The sequence below is a fragment of the Nothoprocta perdicaria genome, unplaced genomic scaffold, assembly GCF_003342845.1.
Source record: "Nothoprocta perdicaria isolate Ctin4 unplaced genomic scaffold, notPer1 scaffold_211, whole genome shotgun sequence".
Lineage (NCBI taxonomy): Eukaryota > Metazoa > Chordata > Aves > Tinamiformes > Tinamidae > Nothoprocta > Nothoprocta perdicaria.
Genome location: NW_020455328.1, coordinates 532,037 through 548,814, shown reverse-complemented (window position 1 = coordinate 548,814; position 16,778 = coordinate 532,037). Strand labels below are relative to the sequence as shown.

The window sequence follows — 16,778 nt, the reverse complement described above, 5'->3', positions numbered from 1 at the left end:
ACAGGCTGCCCAGAGAGGTTGTGGAGTCTCCTTCTTTGGAGATCTTTAAAACCCGCTTGGATGCAGCCCTGTGCCCCGTGCTCTAGGTGACCCTGCGTGAGCAGGGGGGTTGGACTCGATGACCTCTGAGGTCCCTTCCAACCTTGGGCATTCTATGATTCTATGATTCTATGTTTTTCAAATTACTCTTCCTCCCTTACAAAGAAGTTTATTATATTGGATCTGCTAACATTATATTATTTATACTGTTAAAAAAGTCTACAATTTGACTGTTCTTGAGGAAAAAATGATAGATGTGAATGATATTCTGTAATTCAGTAACCTATTAGTATGATAGGGAGTAATTTTAAAGTAAGAATTAATTAAATTATGAAATTATCCCATTTGCTTTGTTTAAATTTGAAGTCTTTTTTTTTTGTATACAGGTTATATATTGAAACTTTCCCATGACGACCTAAAGTGCTACATTTGGGGGAAAAAAGTCTTTAAGTGATCAGCACTATCACTGAATCTTTCATGACATGTTTATATTTAAAACAATCAAACAATCATGATACAGTCATCCATGATAATGCTAGTGTTTAACAGAGGCAGGGAAAAAGACTATAGAGTGTATGCACATGCTCCCGCTCTCTTTCTCTCCCTCTCTCATTCATGCTCTCTCTCTTTTTTAATCTTTGCCTTCTCTCATTTGTTATTTACTTTCATTCTCCACATATTGCCTCATGTGCCACACAAAAACTAAGAACAGTGGGTCATCTTTATCATCTCGTTGGCTTTCTCATTCCTTTGGGTACTGAACCCTGGATTTCAACAGAACTTTTTTCACCCGCCTTTTTTCTAAGCCTCTGACGTTCTCTGTATTTTGCAATTCTTTGTTTTAGTATTTTGGTGTAAAGGGATGTGTTCTCTTCGCTGCAACAGAGGATGGTGCTTGCCTCTAGCACCAAATCTGCATTTCTGATGAAGAGGAAAATGAGTCCTCAAAAGTAATCTCTCTCCTGCTGTAAATCATCCAGGCCACAAATGCTGGGAGAGCTGGAAGTAGAGAGTGTACATGGCTAGTATTGATACTTAATAATTTGATGTTGTTTAGTATTAGGCATCTTTAGAATTAAGGTGTTATTAGCAGTATATTGGTAGTTTTCTCCTTTTTCAAGTGAGTGGAAGTGAAGAAGAGAAAGAAATAATATTATCTATTTTATGCTATACATACACAATACCTACATGGGAAATCAAGAGGTCACAGATGGTGCCCATTTAGGATCTCTCCAACTTCATTTGCATTAATTTAACATGACTGACCAAGCATTTGGTTGTTGTGGCTGAGTGTGTCCTTGTTTTCACCAGTCTGGTTTTCTGTAGCAAGGAACTATGAAGAACATGGTTTCAAGTGATTCTCAGGCTGCTAAATTGCTGAATTTTAGCGTGTACAGTCAGCTGTCAGGTAGTGAGTCTTCTGATTTGGACATTTATTCAAATTACCTGTTAACTTTTTATTAATGAACTGTGAATAATCCCAATATCTTTCACTGGATATATGACCTGGTTGTTCTCTGAGATTATCTGTACTCGCCCCTGCCTCCTTTCCTACTGAAGGAGATCTGTTCTATGTCTGTAAATAGTTCTTCCCAAGGGGGTGGGCTGTTGTCATAGGGAGAAAATCATTTCCTCCTTGTGCATTGCCTCTCTTTTATGATCAGTGGAATGTAGGTATGATGTGGATACAGATCAGAGATAATACATTTAGGTGTCAGAAAAGCTCTTCTGGAACAGTGTTTCGGAACTTTTTTTCTTTCAAAGAGGTTTTATTTCTTAGTCTGAAAGATGGGAATTTCTTAGAACTTTTAAAAATTGTTAGGCAAATGGGTAATATTTGAGTATGCACTATTTTGTAGGTAGTATTCTTATCTTACTACCTACATAGAAGTAAACTGTCTAGGGAATGCAGTGTCTTCCTCTGAGGTATCTGGGTTTTATTGTCAGTATGCTGGTTCTTAAATAATATTTTGATAGGAAAAATTATTATGTTAGGGTGTTGCCTTAATATTGAGGTTACTTAATAGAATTGAAAATACAGTTGAAGCTTGGTGAATCAAATTTTGGTGAAGAGTTAGCCTATAGTGGTTGTTACAAGACACATTTTTTTATAGAATCACAGAATGATTGATTTGGAAGGGACCCCTAGAAATTTTCTAGTCCAAGCCCCCTTGCTCAGATCTGGGACAATTAGAGCAGGAGGTCAGGACTATGTCCAGTCGAATTTTGACTGCCTACAAGGAGGGAGACTCCACAGCCTGTCTGGCCAATCTGTTCCAGGGTTCAACTGCACTCAGAGTGGAAAAAAAAAATCATACTTAAGTTTAAATGCAATTTTTTGTTTGTCAGTTTGATCCCATTGCCTTTATCCTTTCATGGACACTACTTATAAAATGGCTCTCTATCTTCTTGACCTCCGAGCAGTTATTTACACAGAACAAAAAGATACTCTCCCAAAGAATAATAGGGTCTTCCCCCAAGCCTTTTCTTTTTGAAGCTCAACAGTCCCAGTAACCTGAGTCTCTCTTCATATACCAGGGGTTCCAGTTCCTTCTAGAGTAGGCACAGCAGTAATTGAGCCCCAGTCAAATACATTCACTATATAAACACTGCTTTAGTTAGAATAAATGTAACTATTATTTTCTTTTTGCAAGTGCTTAGATACATGAAGCTTGTTCCTATAGTAATACTCACTCTGAAGTCCCTTTACACTGAGAGCACTGCAAAGGAGCCCTAAGTGAGGTAACAGTCCATAAAACAGTAAATTTCAATTGAATTGCTTATAGCAATGTATAGTTTTATGATGCTTAATGTTAATTGTTCCCTCCCTGCAAGGTTTCCATGAAATGGAAAACAACACAGTTTAATTTGGGGTAGTTTAGGTAAGACTGTGCATCTCTGAAGTATATCCTTCTGTTACACAGCTTCCTTCATTCTTTGCTAATCTGATACCTGCGGAGTTGAGTTGATCAAATATTATTCCTAAAGGCTGTCTTTAGAGATAGCAAGGCCTTCTCTTTAGGTCATGATTCACATCTGGATTTTTGCTTCTATTTTATTCTCTCTCAGATTGAAGTGTGTTCTTCTAGATTTGGAAGTTTCTTGTTTTTCTTCTGAGGTAGGGGATTCTTGAAATCTAAATCTTGATTAGGGAAGGGAATCTTGAAATCTTGCTGCTTTCTCTGGTTCAACTTCAAGAACGTTGGCTCTTGAAGTGGCTTCTTGTCCACAGAGAATGCTCTCATCATCTGCTGCAGGGTTCCAGGAGGTCCTATGCCCTGCTACCACAGATCATGAAACCTCTGTATTTTATCTGTGTTTTAAAGAACACGAGCTGTCCTTCTAGCTGGTTGTTGACTTTATCTGCCCAGAGATTTATGGGATTTGGGTTAGACAGGCTTTTAGGGACCAAATTGTATCATGGGAATTGCCCAATTAGGAGCTGAAAATCCTTCATTAGCAGAGAATCTTTAGCCTCAGAAGAAAGAAAGTACCTCGTGACAAGGCCCTAATAAACCAACAGTGCAAAGTTGGCTGAAGTGCTTTTGCCTCTGCCTTCCTCTGATTCAAGTAGTGATTTTTCTTGTGTGTTCTTTTTCGTACTGTTTTTTATCAAACTTTCTAACAATTTCTGTGAATGGTGTTTCTAGAAATGTAACCATAGGAAAGTCCTTCTATGGAGTCTCTTCTGAGAAACTTTTAAAGAAATTTTCAAATATAATTTCTAGACCGTGTGTAAGGTATTCTGATCCAGTTTTAGGTCTACAGTGTTGCCATTGTTTCTTGTCAGCATGGCCATACCTAGGAAACAAACCTTTTTTTTTTTTTTTTTTAAACAGCTCTGAGTATTATTTTTATTTTGACAGACCTACAAGTTAGACTGTATGAACAAAAACAAAAAGAAATGGTGTCAGCAGCTCAGAAGAGTCTTTGAGTCAGGATCCATGCCTGTAACTGTAGCTACTACTGATTTCTTCAGAAAAAGATGCAAAATGCCATTTCATGGAAAGACGCTTTTCTTCTTTTTATTATCTTTGAAAAAAGAAGGCTTACGTATTTTCCAAAACAGGCTTTATTTGAAGCTAAAATCTTCTGTTTGATCTTATACCTGAGAAGTCTTCTTACTTTAAAACTCTTCATACCTGAAAATTGCTCGTTCTGAATAGAGTTCACCCTTTAGCTGGCACATTTTCCATCTTTCTTTGTTTAGCAGATTTCTGGCAGTTTCTCTTTGGAGCTGTTTGTAGGTTTCTTGGAGAAAGTGCAGTCACTGCAGTTAAAAGGTCTGGAATTGCCTCTGTATGTCAGTGATGGATCACATAAATTGAATCAGAATTGAAGTATGGAGTAAATGTAGCCCTTTCTGTAAGGAATTGGTAGTATCTGTGAAATATGTGAACACAGATTAAGCGAAATGTTTGTAAGAGTAGCATAAAAATGCAATGTACAAATCAAAAATGTTTACTACAGCTTTTTTAATTCAGTAGCTTTACATGTAAATCCACCAATGAATATGAATTTTCTGTCTTTCAGAGCTAGTTCTGGGGAACTTGAGCAAGAATTTGACAAGCAAGAGACTGATGACTACAAAGTTTTCAGGAAGATCCAAGGTTTGTGTCTTCTAGAACCCATTTAATTTATTTCTGTTTTACAGCTCAACACACAGAAGAGTAGTGATATTTTAATAATGTTATTTGTTACTAAATTAAACAAAAGTGTGTCCTCTGATAGATATGCCTTTTAATTTTTCTTCTTTAAATACAGAGGTCTGCCTAAAGATCATGGAAAATGTACAGAATAATTCTGAATGTAATAAAAAACAATTAGTCTGTAATGGCATAATCTATGAAAATATGATAAAGCGTAACATTGATCTTGTGTTAAATTGTTATTGTTTTAGAAGTTACTGGCAAAATGTACAAAAGACAATCCTATTTCTTCAGTTAATTTTGTAATATGCTAATTTTAGATAGTTCTTTTTTTCATTATTTATGTATATTGAAAAGTTATTATTTTCCAGTCTTTAATATTGTGTTAACTAATATGTGAGTGTATCACAGGATACCTAACTGAATTTTACCAGGTTCCTACCTACAGTCTCTTGGACGTACCCTTGCATTTAAAGTTATAGAAATAAAGTTGTACAGTGTTGCTTTTTGTCTCTGTAATCTATGATCAAGAAGAATTGCTGAATTTGCCCAGCTCCTGATTTGCTCAAGTATTTACTGCCATTAGCTGCTTCTTCTTTTTTTTTTTTTTTTCTTGAACACTTACTTTTAGAAAAATCATTGACTAATGAATTAGAAAAAAAATATATCTTCTAATTCTTCCATTTGTTCTTCTCTGGCATAATACACACAAAGTACTTTCATGATTATCTGATTATATCTAACATATGGTGTGGCCTGGGGGAAGGTTACATTTATGTATTTTAAGACATATTTTAACATGTTGGATGTTTTACAGGAAACGACTCCCTTCCTCCATTTTGTTTTATAAAAGTAAATATTAGTAATGGGGAAAAAAATAATAGGATAATAAGAGATTACTTTTGTAATCTGCTACCTACAGGTTCTGATATGACCATCATTTTTACCATATAAATAGTTCTGTGGATATTCTTTTAGAACAATTTTGCCAAACACTTCCATTTGTTCTTGTTTCAACATTTACTTTAATGTAGCTCTAAAGGAGTAGTTCTGTGCCCCATAATCAAAAGTTTGTAAAAGTTTTTGTTGCCAACTATGGTGCTGGTATATTACTTTTTGTGTTGAATGATGATATGTATCATTTCTAGTGGAAGTGAGGAGGTGTATTTTTTTCACTTGCACACATGGAATGAAAACCATCCTTCCTTTCCTTGTGTGGCCTAATGGTCTATTAGCTGTTGTTGTCCTTTATAGGACTTCTATTTAAATATTGAGCAAAAGATGGTTTCATTTTGAAGTACTATTTTTTCTCTAGAGCTCAGTCTGGATTTGTCATCTTAACTAGTAGTATCATAAGTAGTTATGGTTTTATTTTTTTTTTAAATCATCTCCAGAACATCTTGCCAAATCCATATATGTTTTTTTCCTCTGGATGCCCAGGTATGCTCAGAGAGACACTAAGGAATAGGGGAGTTCGTGTTGTAACCGGCTTAGGCAAGTATTTCCGACAGCTGGACAAGAGCAGAAGTGGGTTTTTCTCTCAGGCAGACTTTAAGGAAGCTCTAAAATTATTTCATTTGGAAGTCCCTGAAGGGGTAAGCCTAGGTGAAACTGCTTAATAATTATTATTGCATGTTACACAAAGTGTGCATAAATACTTTTGTGTTACAAAGAAGAAAGTGGGATTGAAATCCATTTTTGTCTTTTTTTTTTCTTTTCTGTTTAGAAATAATTAATATGATTCTATTTTCTTTCAAGTTGCTTTGAACTTACAGGACAGAAATTTTGTTAACACTGTATACATGTTGTTGTAAAAATTACCCACCTATAGCAAAACTGCAGATACTATGATTCTTTTATTTTTTTTTTTTTTATGATGATCAGTGACCCTTACTAGTTTGCATTAGTTCACTGTATTTGGAGTCTTTTTGGATTTGGTAGTTGTTTGCAACATACTGTAATGTTCTACATATCAATTGCATTCTTCTTGGACACGGTAAAAACATCAAGGCATTTATTTGGATGCAGCCCTGTGCCGTGCGCAACCTGCATGAACAGGGGCTTGGCCTAGATGACCTCTGAGGTCCCTTCCAACGTTAAGTGTTCTATGATTCTATAATTCTATGATTTAGCTCTGTTGTTTAGAAAAAAAATACAGAACTTTGCTCCCTTGCATTAATATCTGAGAAGAACTAAGATTTGTCTCTTTAAGTGGTAGTGGCAGAACTTCTGAATTGGCATGGGGCTGTCGGTGCTTCACCATCTTGGGGCAGAAAGGGGCCTGTCCTTGAACCATACTTGATTTTCTTTTCTTTCTTTTTTTTATTATTATTATTATTATTATTATTATTATTTATGCCTACATTAACTGCAAGTGCTCTGCTTGTTAAGAAATTGTTTATATTTTATTAGGAAAATTTCGTCTCCATCACTGTAGTATATCTTGTATTTAAAATGTGTTGATTTTTATCTTGGCTAAAAATAAAAAAATGAGTGTTCTGTATTTTTTATTACAATGTAACAATGACCTAGTATTTATGTTCATGTGTATTTTATAAGAATTGACTTTGGGAAACTACTTTTACATTACAGGACTTTGAAACCTTATGGCTTATTCTTGATCATAGCAAGACTGATAAAGTTAACTACGGGGAATTTATCCATGCTGTAGTTGGAGAAATGAACGAGTATAGGAAAGCATTTGTAAGAAAAGTAAGTATCATAGCAGATACTCTGAATGTAAATATTTTCTTCTATAACTTTGGAGATGGCCACTCACCACATTTTGAATTTTCTTAAAATGTGCATCTAATAACTCCTTAAGTTGTCAGATATATTTATTAAAATAAATGTAGTTTAGAAGACACACGTTGTTCCATCGTTGAATTAGTTAATTTTGAACCCTACAATTTAGAATTAAGTCTTTAATCATTCTGAGTTTATGAGGGTGTGTGCTATTCTCAGTCCTTGGCCTAGTGGGTAACGCACTGGGCTGTGAAACTAGCTCTTTCAGAAATCTGTTTGCTTGATTCTGGACAGATCACTGTTTGTATGCATAATTTTTCCTCGATGTGTGAAACAAGGGAATAATACTTGCTTTCTTTGAGCCTTACTTACACTTAGGGGAACTGTATTAGTTTTCTAGCTGAAATATCACTTTTTATATGTGTATCTAGAAGCTGAATCGAGAAGGGGATTGGTAATGTCATAATGTGGAGCCAGCTGCAGGATGATGCATCAGTTACAAACTACTCTATTTAGGTCACTGACTGTCGTGAAGATCATGAAGAAAGCTCTATATTTCATATTTCTAAGTACTGAGGATCAAACTCTTCTAGCCTTATATATTGAATATGCATTTGAGCAAAACCGTTGAAATAAAAATGAGGCTGCTGTAAGCAGTGTTGAGGCTTCCTTATTTTTCAGAGTGACCTGAGGGAATGTTTGTAATTAGAGGATGCAAGAAATAAGTAGCATAAGTGCAGATTCTAAGGATAAACTAGAAATTTTGGAGAGAGAAGACAACTTTCTGAGTTTGCTAGTGACATCGGACATGAAGGTGGTTGAGATAAAATAATCACAATAATCCATACGCTAGATTCACTTTCTGGTATTCATTGACAATGTTGGCAGGTTAAACTTGCTTACAAAGTAGGTAAGTTGACATAATCCATTGGATGGATCTAAACATACACGATGCGCAATTAGTTATGTTTTATATTTGTATTTTTTTCCCTATTTCTTTTCCCTCTTGTTTAGGCCTATATGAAACTAGATTTCAACAAAACTGGGAGCGTGCCTATGATAGATATCAGAAAATGTTACTGTGCAAAGAAACACCCTCTAGTGTTGGCAGGTAATTCCCTTTTCCTTGTTAAAAACAAAACAAAACAAAGTTCTTACCAGAGATATTGAATTCAGAAGTTATTTGTTATAAATATAACCTCTTTTCACATTGACTTAGACTAGTGATGTTGGACAAGAATTATTTTTTGACATGACTATAGATTGTAATGTAGTCCATATACACAATTTTAATACTTATTTTTTTTCTCAAATTACGAATACTTCATTTATGCAGATTAGATTCCTTTCCCTACTTGTGTAGGACTACATTTACTTACCTCTCAAATTTTGGAGGCAAGTAATCCATGACACATATTACGTTAGAATTTTCACTTCAGAGGAGAAAGGTTTTTTTTTAATGACTGTTTTTCCACAAAACATGTAAGGTTTCCAAGTGTCTTTAAATGTACTTGGCACTTGAGTTGCTGAATGAATTATTCATTCATTTTTGGGGCATGGTTTGTCATCCTTTACAGAAGAAGCATTAGAATCTTCATTACTTTTTCAGGACTCTCAAAAAGGTTCAGTTTTGACCATTGAAAAAAATAGGACTTTAAAACTTTGTAGGTTAAATTCTAAAATAACATCTCCGTGTTCAAATTAGTTCTCGTTAAAGTCTCCCCTATGTGCCCTGCCCCTTGATATTTTACCTGCAGAAGGGAGGATGTTTTCTGTATTGCCAGTGATTTTAACAGTAATATGTGAAGATACAGTGGTGTGGAGATGCTGAACAGAGGAAAATCTTTGAAATCCTAGTCCTCCATCATTCACTTCTTTGGACAACCCTCCGCTTTGTCTCTCTGCCTCCAGACATGAGAGATCAGTATACTGGAATACTTTTCCATCCGGTCTGTCAGATTTTTTATGCTGTCCTGTTCCTGAAAGAAGCTACACAGAGAAAACCCAGTGACTGCATAAATTGCATGGAGATGGTCTCAGAAGTATCGCAGTTGTTTATGAGCAAGAACTGTAGATCTTAAAAAATGTTTTCCTGTTAGAAACCTATACTGCAGTGGTGAATACAGTTGAAATCAACAGAGTCATGTAGTAAGAGTGAGGACAGTAATTCATTGCAATTGATATTTTCCAAAGGATAAGAACAGCAAATATAAAACTTCTTCTCAATGCCATATAAATCACTTGAAACACAATCTTTATGAAGTCAGTATAATTCATGAGTGTCACTACGAGGACACTTTTTGAATCTAAACTCCAATCTTAAGATTCTTCTAAAGCTTTGAACTTGTATTGTGTTAAGCATCTGTTTTGTTACAAAAATTACTTCTGAATTACCAAAATATTAATTTGGAAATACATTATTCAGTTCTTTGTCACTTGAAGAAAAATTTTCATCATCTTGTAATCTATTTAAATTGGCTTTGGCCTCATGATTTTTTGTTCATATTTAATGATATTATGTGCAATTAAAGTAAGTAATTTCTGTAGTTGATGCTAAGGAAGCCAGTGACTTTGTTGGCTTCAGTGGAATCAGAATATTTTGATTTGTTTGAGAAAAAAAAGTCTTTGTAAGCTAAAATTGAAGTCTTTATTGCTTTAAATATACTGAGTGCTTTATATTCACTGTTCTTGAAAATTTATTTAATGGAAAAACATATACTTTCACAGGCAAAGCTACAGAAGAAGAAATTAAATCATCATTTCTGGAAACATTAGGAGATTCTTGTAGCAATCCCAGTGAAGTATCCTACTGTGAATTTGAAGATTACTATGAAGGACTAAGTGTTGGCATCGTGGATGATGATGACTTTGTTAATATATTAAGGAACCCTTGGGGAATTTAGAGTGGAAGAAGTCAAAAAAAAAAAAAAAAAGGGGGGGAAATAGACATTATAAAAAAGAAGCAAACTAAGTGAGGATTTAGTCTTGACATGCATTACTTCACAATTAGTGTCTTACATTGTTTTCAAGTGCTGGAAATTTTACTGTGCTTTTAGAATAGTAAAATAATGAATTGCTTAATGTCCTTTGAAACTAAGTACTTTGTAAATGTAAATACTCTTCACTTCTTTTTATTGGAAGTCATAAAGGCTATTCCCCACACCAGAAGACATCATCTACTTGATATGAAGAGAAAGCATCTTATTTTAAAATAACAGGAAAGTGGAAAATTCATGGAAGATTAAGAGAAAAAATAATTTTATGATGCACTGTGGTAAACTTTAAATTTGACTGTATAAATATCCATGAGAGCTTTTTTTCCCAACATTTTCTGCTTATAAAAATAATATTTATTCTGATAACATTCTTGTAGTTTCTTATTTCTTATTCTGGTGCTTAACCTTAAAGAGAGCAGTTCATCCTCCAATTTTGAGGATGTCTGCAGTATCCAAAGAGTGAAGAAATTCACCTCAATTAGCTTTTAAACTAGCACGCAGACCACCTCTGCTGCTCGTAATTATTCATCTTGGTCAGGCCTCCAAGGTTGGGCATTGAATCCCAATGGTTTTAACAAGAATCTTGTGTCTGCATATGCTGTGCAGCCTTTCACTGCACAAATAGATTTTGTGATGCACAATCCTTTTCTATATTTTGCTAAGTTTTTTTTTTTCTTTTCAAAACAAAATATAAATATCTCTTTTGTACTTTTTACTGCTATTTTTTAAACTAAAGCTAAGCAATTATATCCTTTATCCAAACTGATGTATAGAATTTCATATCTGCTTCAAAAGAATAAAACGGAAAAGTATATAAAAGAACACCTTGTCACAACCAAAATTAAACCATAAAGTGAAATATTCCTTGCTGCTTCGAATATTCAGCTAGATATGTCTTTCAGTGTAATAAATCTTGTTAATTCTATAAGATTCATTGTGTAAAGGAATTTAAAAAATCATTATTAATTTTCTGTATATTTTTGAGAGCCTTTGGTTTCTGTATGCCTGTCACCAAAATTAACTGTGTTTTCATCTGCATTTCTTCAGCCTATGCAATTAAAATACAATAGGTTTCTCCATGCTTGTCTGACTATGTTTTGAATATATAGCCTCTGGCTAACAGAACTTTCCTCTCAGACAGAATTTCTGTTTCATGGGAATTTGAGGTCAGTGCTGAAATGAGACTTTGTTTCTGCTATGAGTGGTTGGCTTATTTTAGATAATATTTTCTTACCTTGTTTTGATAACTTCTGCATTGTTGTCTTTTGATTAACAGTTTATTTGCACTCGGTCCTTACTTTGTTAATTGGGCATCTCAGAATCAGTGATTTTATGAACCCTGTTTTCGGCTAGTTTTATGGGGATCTGCTTCTTCCTGTGTCTGTTCAAATAACTGAAAAATATCAAGTGACATTTTTATTAGTCTTTCAAAGAATAATCTGCTCAGATTCGTTCACTTAAGAGAACTGGACAGCATATAAAGTTGTAACTCCACTTAATGAATGTGAGGGTCATTTGAGAAGAATGTATTGGTATTTACAGTAATGAGTTCAAAAATATTTTGCTGGAAAACCTGAAATTTTAAAGTCAAATTGGAAATGAACTTGAGGTTTTACTTGTTTGTTCAGGTAGTGATTTGCTCCTACCTTTATGCTTTCACTTCATAATTAAGATACGTCAATGCATCTTTTGCATTTCAATGTAGCTTTCAATTTGAAATGCATTTAAAGTTCACTTCAGGGGTAAGGAGGACTTTAGATGATCTCACTGCTGTTACTCTTAGAAATATTATAGCATGTTATCCTATGGAATGGAAAAAAAAAAGCATAACAACTGGGTGTATCCTTAGTAGGTCAACTTGCTAGTAGAGGCAACATCTGTTGTTTCAGTTTTGCTCTCATCACTAAATGAGGCGCTATTAAGTGATTGTTACTTCCATAGCTTTGATAGGCGTGAATTTTTTTTTCCTTCATCTGAAGGTGAATCCGTGGCATGGTAATCCAGGATAAATTCCAAAGGTCAGGCTTAAATAAAAAGTGACTAAAAATGCAGATAGGTGTTTCTTGCTCTGGTGCTTCTGTGAAACGTAATGGGCACATTGCGTCTGTTAACTGTAAGGTCACTTATGCATCGATGGTTGCCTCAGACCATGAGCTCTGATGTCTGTGGGGAAATTTTAATAGAGTTGCACAAGTGCCTAAAAGTCATTTTCCATCTGCTTTCTGTTGTCCATGGTGTAAACTCAAGTTTCATAGTGTAAAAAAAGAATTGCAGCCCAAGGCCGAGCTTGCCTAGTTAGTAGAAAGGCACAGAAACGATTCAAATCACTCTCTCCAAGGTCTGTTTTGGTTGGTTGCTTCATTTTCATAACTGTACTGAAAACTATATTGAAAATACACTGAAATTGTCAGTACTGGAAATTATAGCCTGGATTATCACCCCTTGGCAATCAAATACTGCAGCAGGTACTCTGACTATGGTGCCTTTATGATTCTGTAAATTCCTTTTTTTTTTTTTTTTTCCAGAGTATCTAAGCCTAAGCATATAGCCGTTGTTTAAAAATATTTGAAATTTGCTTGTATGGGCGAATCATTCGGAGACGAGAGTAACCACATGTCATGCCCCATTCTTTACAGTTTTGTATATGAAGCTCTCTTCACTTTTGCCATCCAGATATAACAGCAGCAGCTGTCAAGATTTTTGTTTTCAATAACAGTGGTCTTAGTGCTATGTTTCTTTTCTGATTTGCTTTTATTTAACTGTAAGTCACTTGAGGAACCTGAATCCCTTTTTGTTGATCAATACTTAGTAGCTTGAAGCTTTCTAGAGGTGTCTGCAAGGATTTACTGTCTTTAAATATGTTTCAGGTAAATGCCATCTTCCGTATTTGCTACCTTTCTCAGTATTGCCCAAATTTTTGAATGAGAATGTGTCCTCAGTTAGAAGTAGTGTTCTTGGTTGGAGAATCTGTCTGGCTTCTTTACCTGAAACTCACAGCTTAGTAACATGAGTTTGTATTTTCATACCACCCTATTTTATACTCTGCTAAAAAGTCTTGGTTACTTGCTATAATTGAAACTGTTAGACGTGCCATACACTGGAAATATGTTTTACCCTATTATATTCATGTATACCCAGAAGACACGTATGAATGAATGGAACGATGCAACTTCTCATTCCTCAGGGCTGTGACCAGGAGCTCCATGTGCACTGGGAAGTGTGTCCTGCTTTCTGTAGGCCAGCCACGATAGCTGGAGTATTTTTAAAAGCAAAACATAAAGACAACTTGCAATGAGGCAATAGGGATTAATGGGGTTTCTTCTGCAGATTTTTTACATACTTTTCATGCCCAAAATCGTGCTTTTAAGTTGGAAGTGAAGCTCACTAGGAAGTGCTAAATTTAGGTTCAGAACGACTCCATTCAAAAGCCATGTCTTGGTATCCTCCTTTTTTATCTACCCCATTTCTGGAGTTACTGTTGGTAATTCTGCAGATGTTCTTTCTTTGACAGTTTTGCCAAGGCCCCAGTAAAATTCATTTTGGGATAAGCTCACTGTGGGTGCTATCTGCTTTGCTCTGCTTTGTTTCAGGTGTGGAACCCTCCCGCCTGTTACAGGAAAGCACACCTAAAAATCACTGTAAGTTAACAAGAGCAGCTTGAGTGATGTCTCTTAAAGTAATAATCCCTTTTCTTGCAGCTTGTACTAGGTGACATTTAATGTCTCCTATGACTAATTCTGGGATCCTGTGTTTTCTCTTAGCATGAATTAAATCCTGCAGTCACGCTAGTGAAATTATTCCCCTAAAGTCATTTCCTTTGACAATAGTACTTGTCTTGCAGATGTTGGTGATTAACTGCAGTTTTCCTTTGTGATTAGTCCATGAAAGCAATTGCAAAAGACTTGAATTCTTCCGCTTTCTCAATATTGTGGGACCAAGTGGAAGAGCAGCTGGGGCTTCGAAGCTCAAAGCTTCAGATAATGATGTTATAGCAGTCCAGGACCCCATATAGAGTTCTGAGGCAAAAAGGGATTTTAAACACTTAATTGTCGGTCCAACGATTCAATCTAAATGTCATTTTAAAAAAGCTTTGGAAGGGCCTGGTGAACAACACAATTTAAACCAAGTTGCATTATACTAGTCTGATTCTCAGGGGGTTGATAAGACTTCTGTGGAATACTATTCTATATGTTATTGTTGCATAGTTGTAAGTAACTATTGGAAAAGAAGAACCCAGAGAAGCTTTATTTTTGGGGGGTTATCAGGGTCACAAAACTAACTTTCCACACCATTTGTGGTCTTTTCTAATACTTCTCCCAAACTCTGTGATTTCTACGATCTCTTTCCAAGCTTATTTTGATACTGCTCCAAACTCTATTCATTCAGAAGCATTTTCCTTGTATGCTTAGTAAAATTCACAACCCTACAAACACCCAACAGCAAAAATCCCAAGGAGATTGTCCCAAGGGACAAGGAGATTGGAGAGATAACAAAAAAAAAAAAAAAAAATCCAAATAAACTAGCTCTGATGGCAACACTACTCATCCATTCTCAGATCATTCATTATCTCTGAACCTTGTCAAATCCCCTTGGAAGTTTAAATATTGTTCAGTGAGGAATGACTAGCGAAGGGCTGTGTTACTATGCTACAAACCAGACTGCCTATGTACAGGGTGACTGCATGATGGAGGGAGATAGCTCCTCCCTTGTGCATGCTTCACAAAAGCTGAACACAATTTTTGACCGCTGTATTCCAGAAAGTAAATTTGGCCAGTTCTACATCTGTTACAGGTAAGATCCTTAGAAGACATGTAATTTTTTCATTTTTCCTTCTGGAGTGTCATCCGTGAAGAAAAGCCTTCACCCCAAGCATATGTCTCTATAAATATTCTCCCTTCACCTAACATAGGTCAGTATAAACATTCTTCACTGGAAGAAATCAATCTGAAAGAGCTTTTACAAGGTTGCCTACTCCATTACCCTCTATCATCTGGACAAATAGTGTGTCTAGTCCCTTCTTGTCTGTGATGGAGATTCCACAATATGCTCAGGTAATCTGATCAATTGCTTTGTTGTACTTATTGTTAGAAACGGTTCCCAGCTGACTGACCTGAACCTTTCTCTTGCTAAAGTTTAAGCTGATTACTGTTTCTGCTATCTCATCCTTTTCTTACACTACAGTTTGAAGACCTCTTTGACCTGAATTCTGGTAAATATGACCTCTTAGGAAAATTACATTAACTGGACATATTTAACCCACTTCCATTATTTTCCTTTTAACCAGTTGGTGCCTCTCTTGTCCTGAATGTGGCAACCTAAACTAGGCACAATTCTCTGATTAAAGTCTTGCCAATGAGATACTCGTGCTGCAGATTTCACTTCTCAGAATTCTGTGGGGTTAGTTTGGCTATTTGGTTGGTTTTGGGGGGGTGAGGACAACCTGATGCTGTTAATTTTGAGGTTGTGATGAGATTTAATGTGCAGATTTCCTTCCTTCTTAAGTTATAAACCTCTTTGTCTAGTTTCTTCTGCTAGGAGGTGTTCCAACTGGAAAATCTTTAAGGTCTCTGCCAGGTGGGAGCTTTGTGCCTGTGCTTCTTTTCTAATTTTTTCATTTTTCTTCTTTTTTTTTCTTTTTCAAGTGTTATCATTGTATATTTCTGATGGTATATGGAAAAAAAAATCTCTGAAATGAAGCACACTTTCATTAAGTTTTGATATGCATGCCTGTCTCACATGTTATAAATGCAGATAGGTCACCTTCAGTCTGCAGATATTTTACTGTAATTTCCAAGCCAAACCTGGCTTTCCATGAACTGTGTTCAATAGGTAGGACTTTCATTATTTCCTGCTGCTCTGTTTTCAGCATTTCCTTAAACTAGGATTTCCATTGCCTGGAGAACTAAATGTTTTTGTTCAGTTAAACACAGTGAAAGAGCTCTGTTACCAGGTGAGATATTTCTTCAACCCCTTTATTAACTTACTAGTGTATTTATTCCTACAGTGTTTTCTTCTTCCTCCCCAGTGAATTAATTTCCTCTAATAATACATTAAATTATGAAGTGCCTTTCAGACAGAAGGAGCAACCACAGGGTGTTTTAGACAATAGTCTGGATTATTAACTAGTTAGTATTCTTTTTGGCTTTGCATTTTTCTCTCAGTAAAATAAAATGAATAGTAAATGGTGTAGTTTTACTACTTCTTAATACTCATTGACACGAAACTGCTCCTTTGCCATTTTACTTCAGAGCAATCTTTTCGATAACTTATTAGATTAATTTGTGCTCTAAGGCTGTACAATTGCAATATCTGATTGCAATAGTTAATGTAGAGTTTATGCTCATTACTT

At 35.3% G+C, this 16,778-nt stretch overlaps 1 protein-coding gene across 2 annotated transcripts in view; it reads left to right on the top strand.

The window, feature by feature from the left end:
• Positions 1-10,355, top strand: part of CAPS2 (calcyphosine 2) — a 28,895-nt gene extending 18,540 nt beyond the window's left edge. For both annotated transcript variants that reach the window (XM_026038533.1, XM_026038534.1), the window contains 5 exons: positions 4,573-4,649; positions 6,129-6,283; positions 7,281-7,400; positions 8,448-8,544; positions 10,161-10,355. In XM_026038533.1, coding sequence (XP_025894318.1) covers positions 4,573-4,649; positions 6,129-6,283; positions 7,281-7,400; positions 8,448-8,544; positions 10,161-10,336 — 625 coding nt within the window. In that variant the 3' untranslated portion in view covers positions 10,337-10,355. The remainder of the gene's footprint in view (positions 1-4,572; positions 4,650-6,128; positions 6,284-7,280; positions 7,401-8,447; positions 8,545-10,160) is intronic.
• Positions 10,356-16,778: the final 6,423 nt, after the last annotated feature.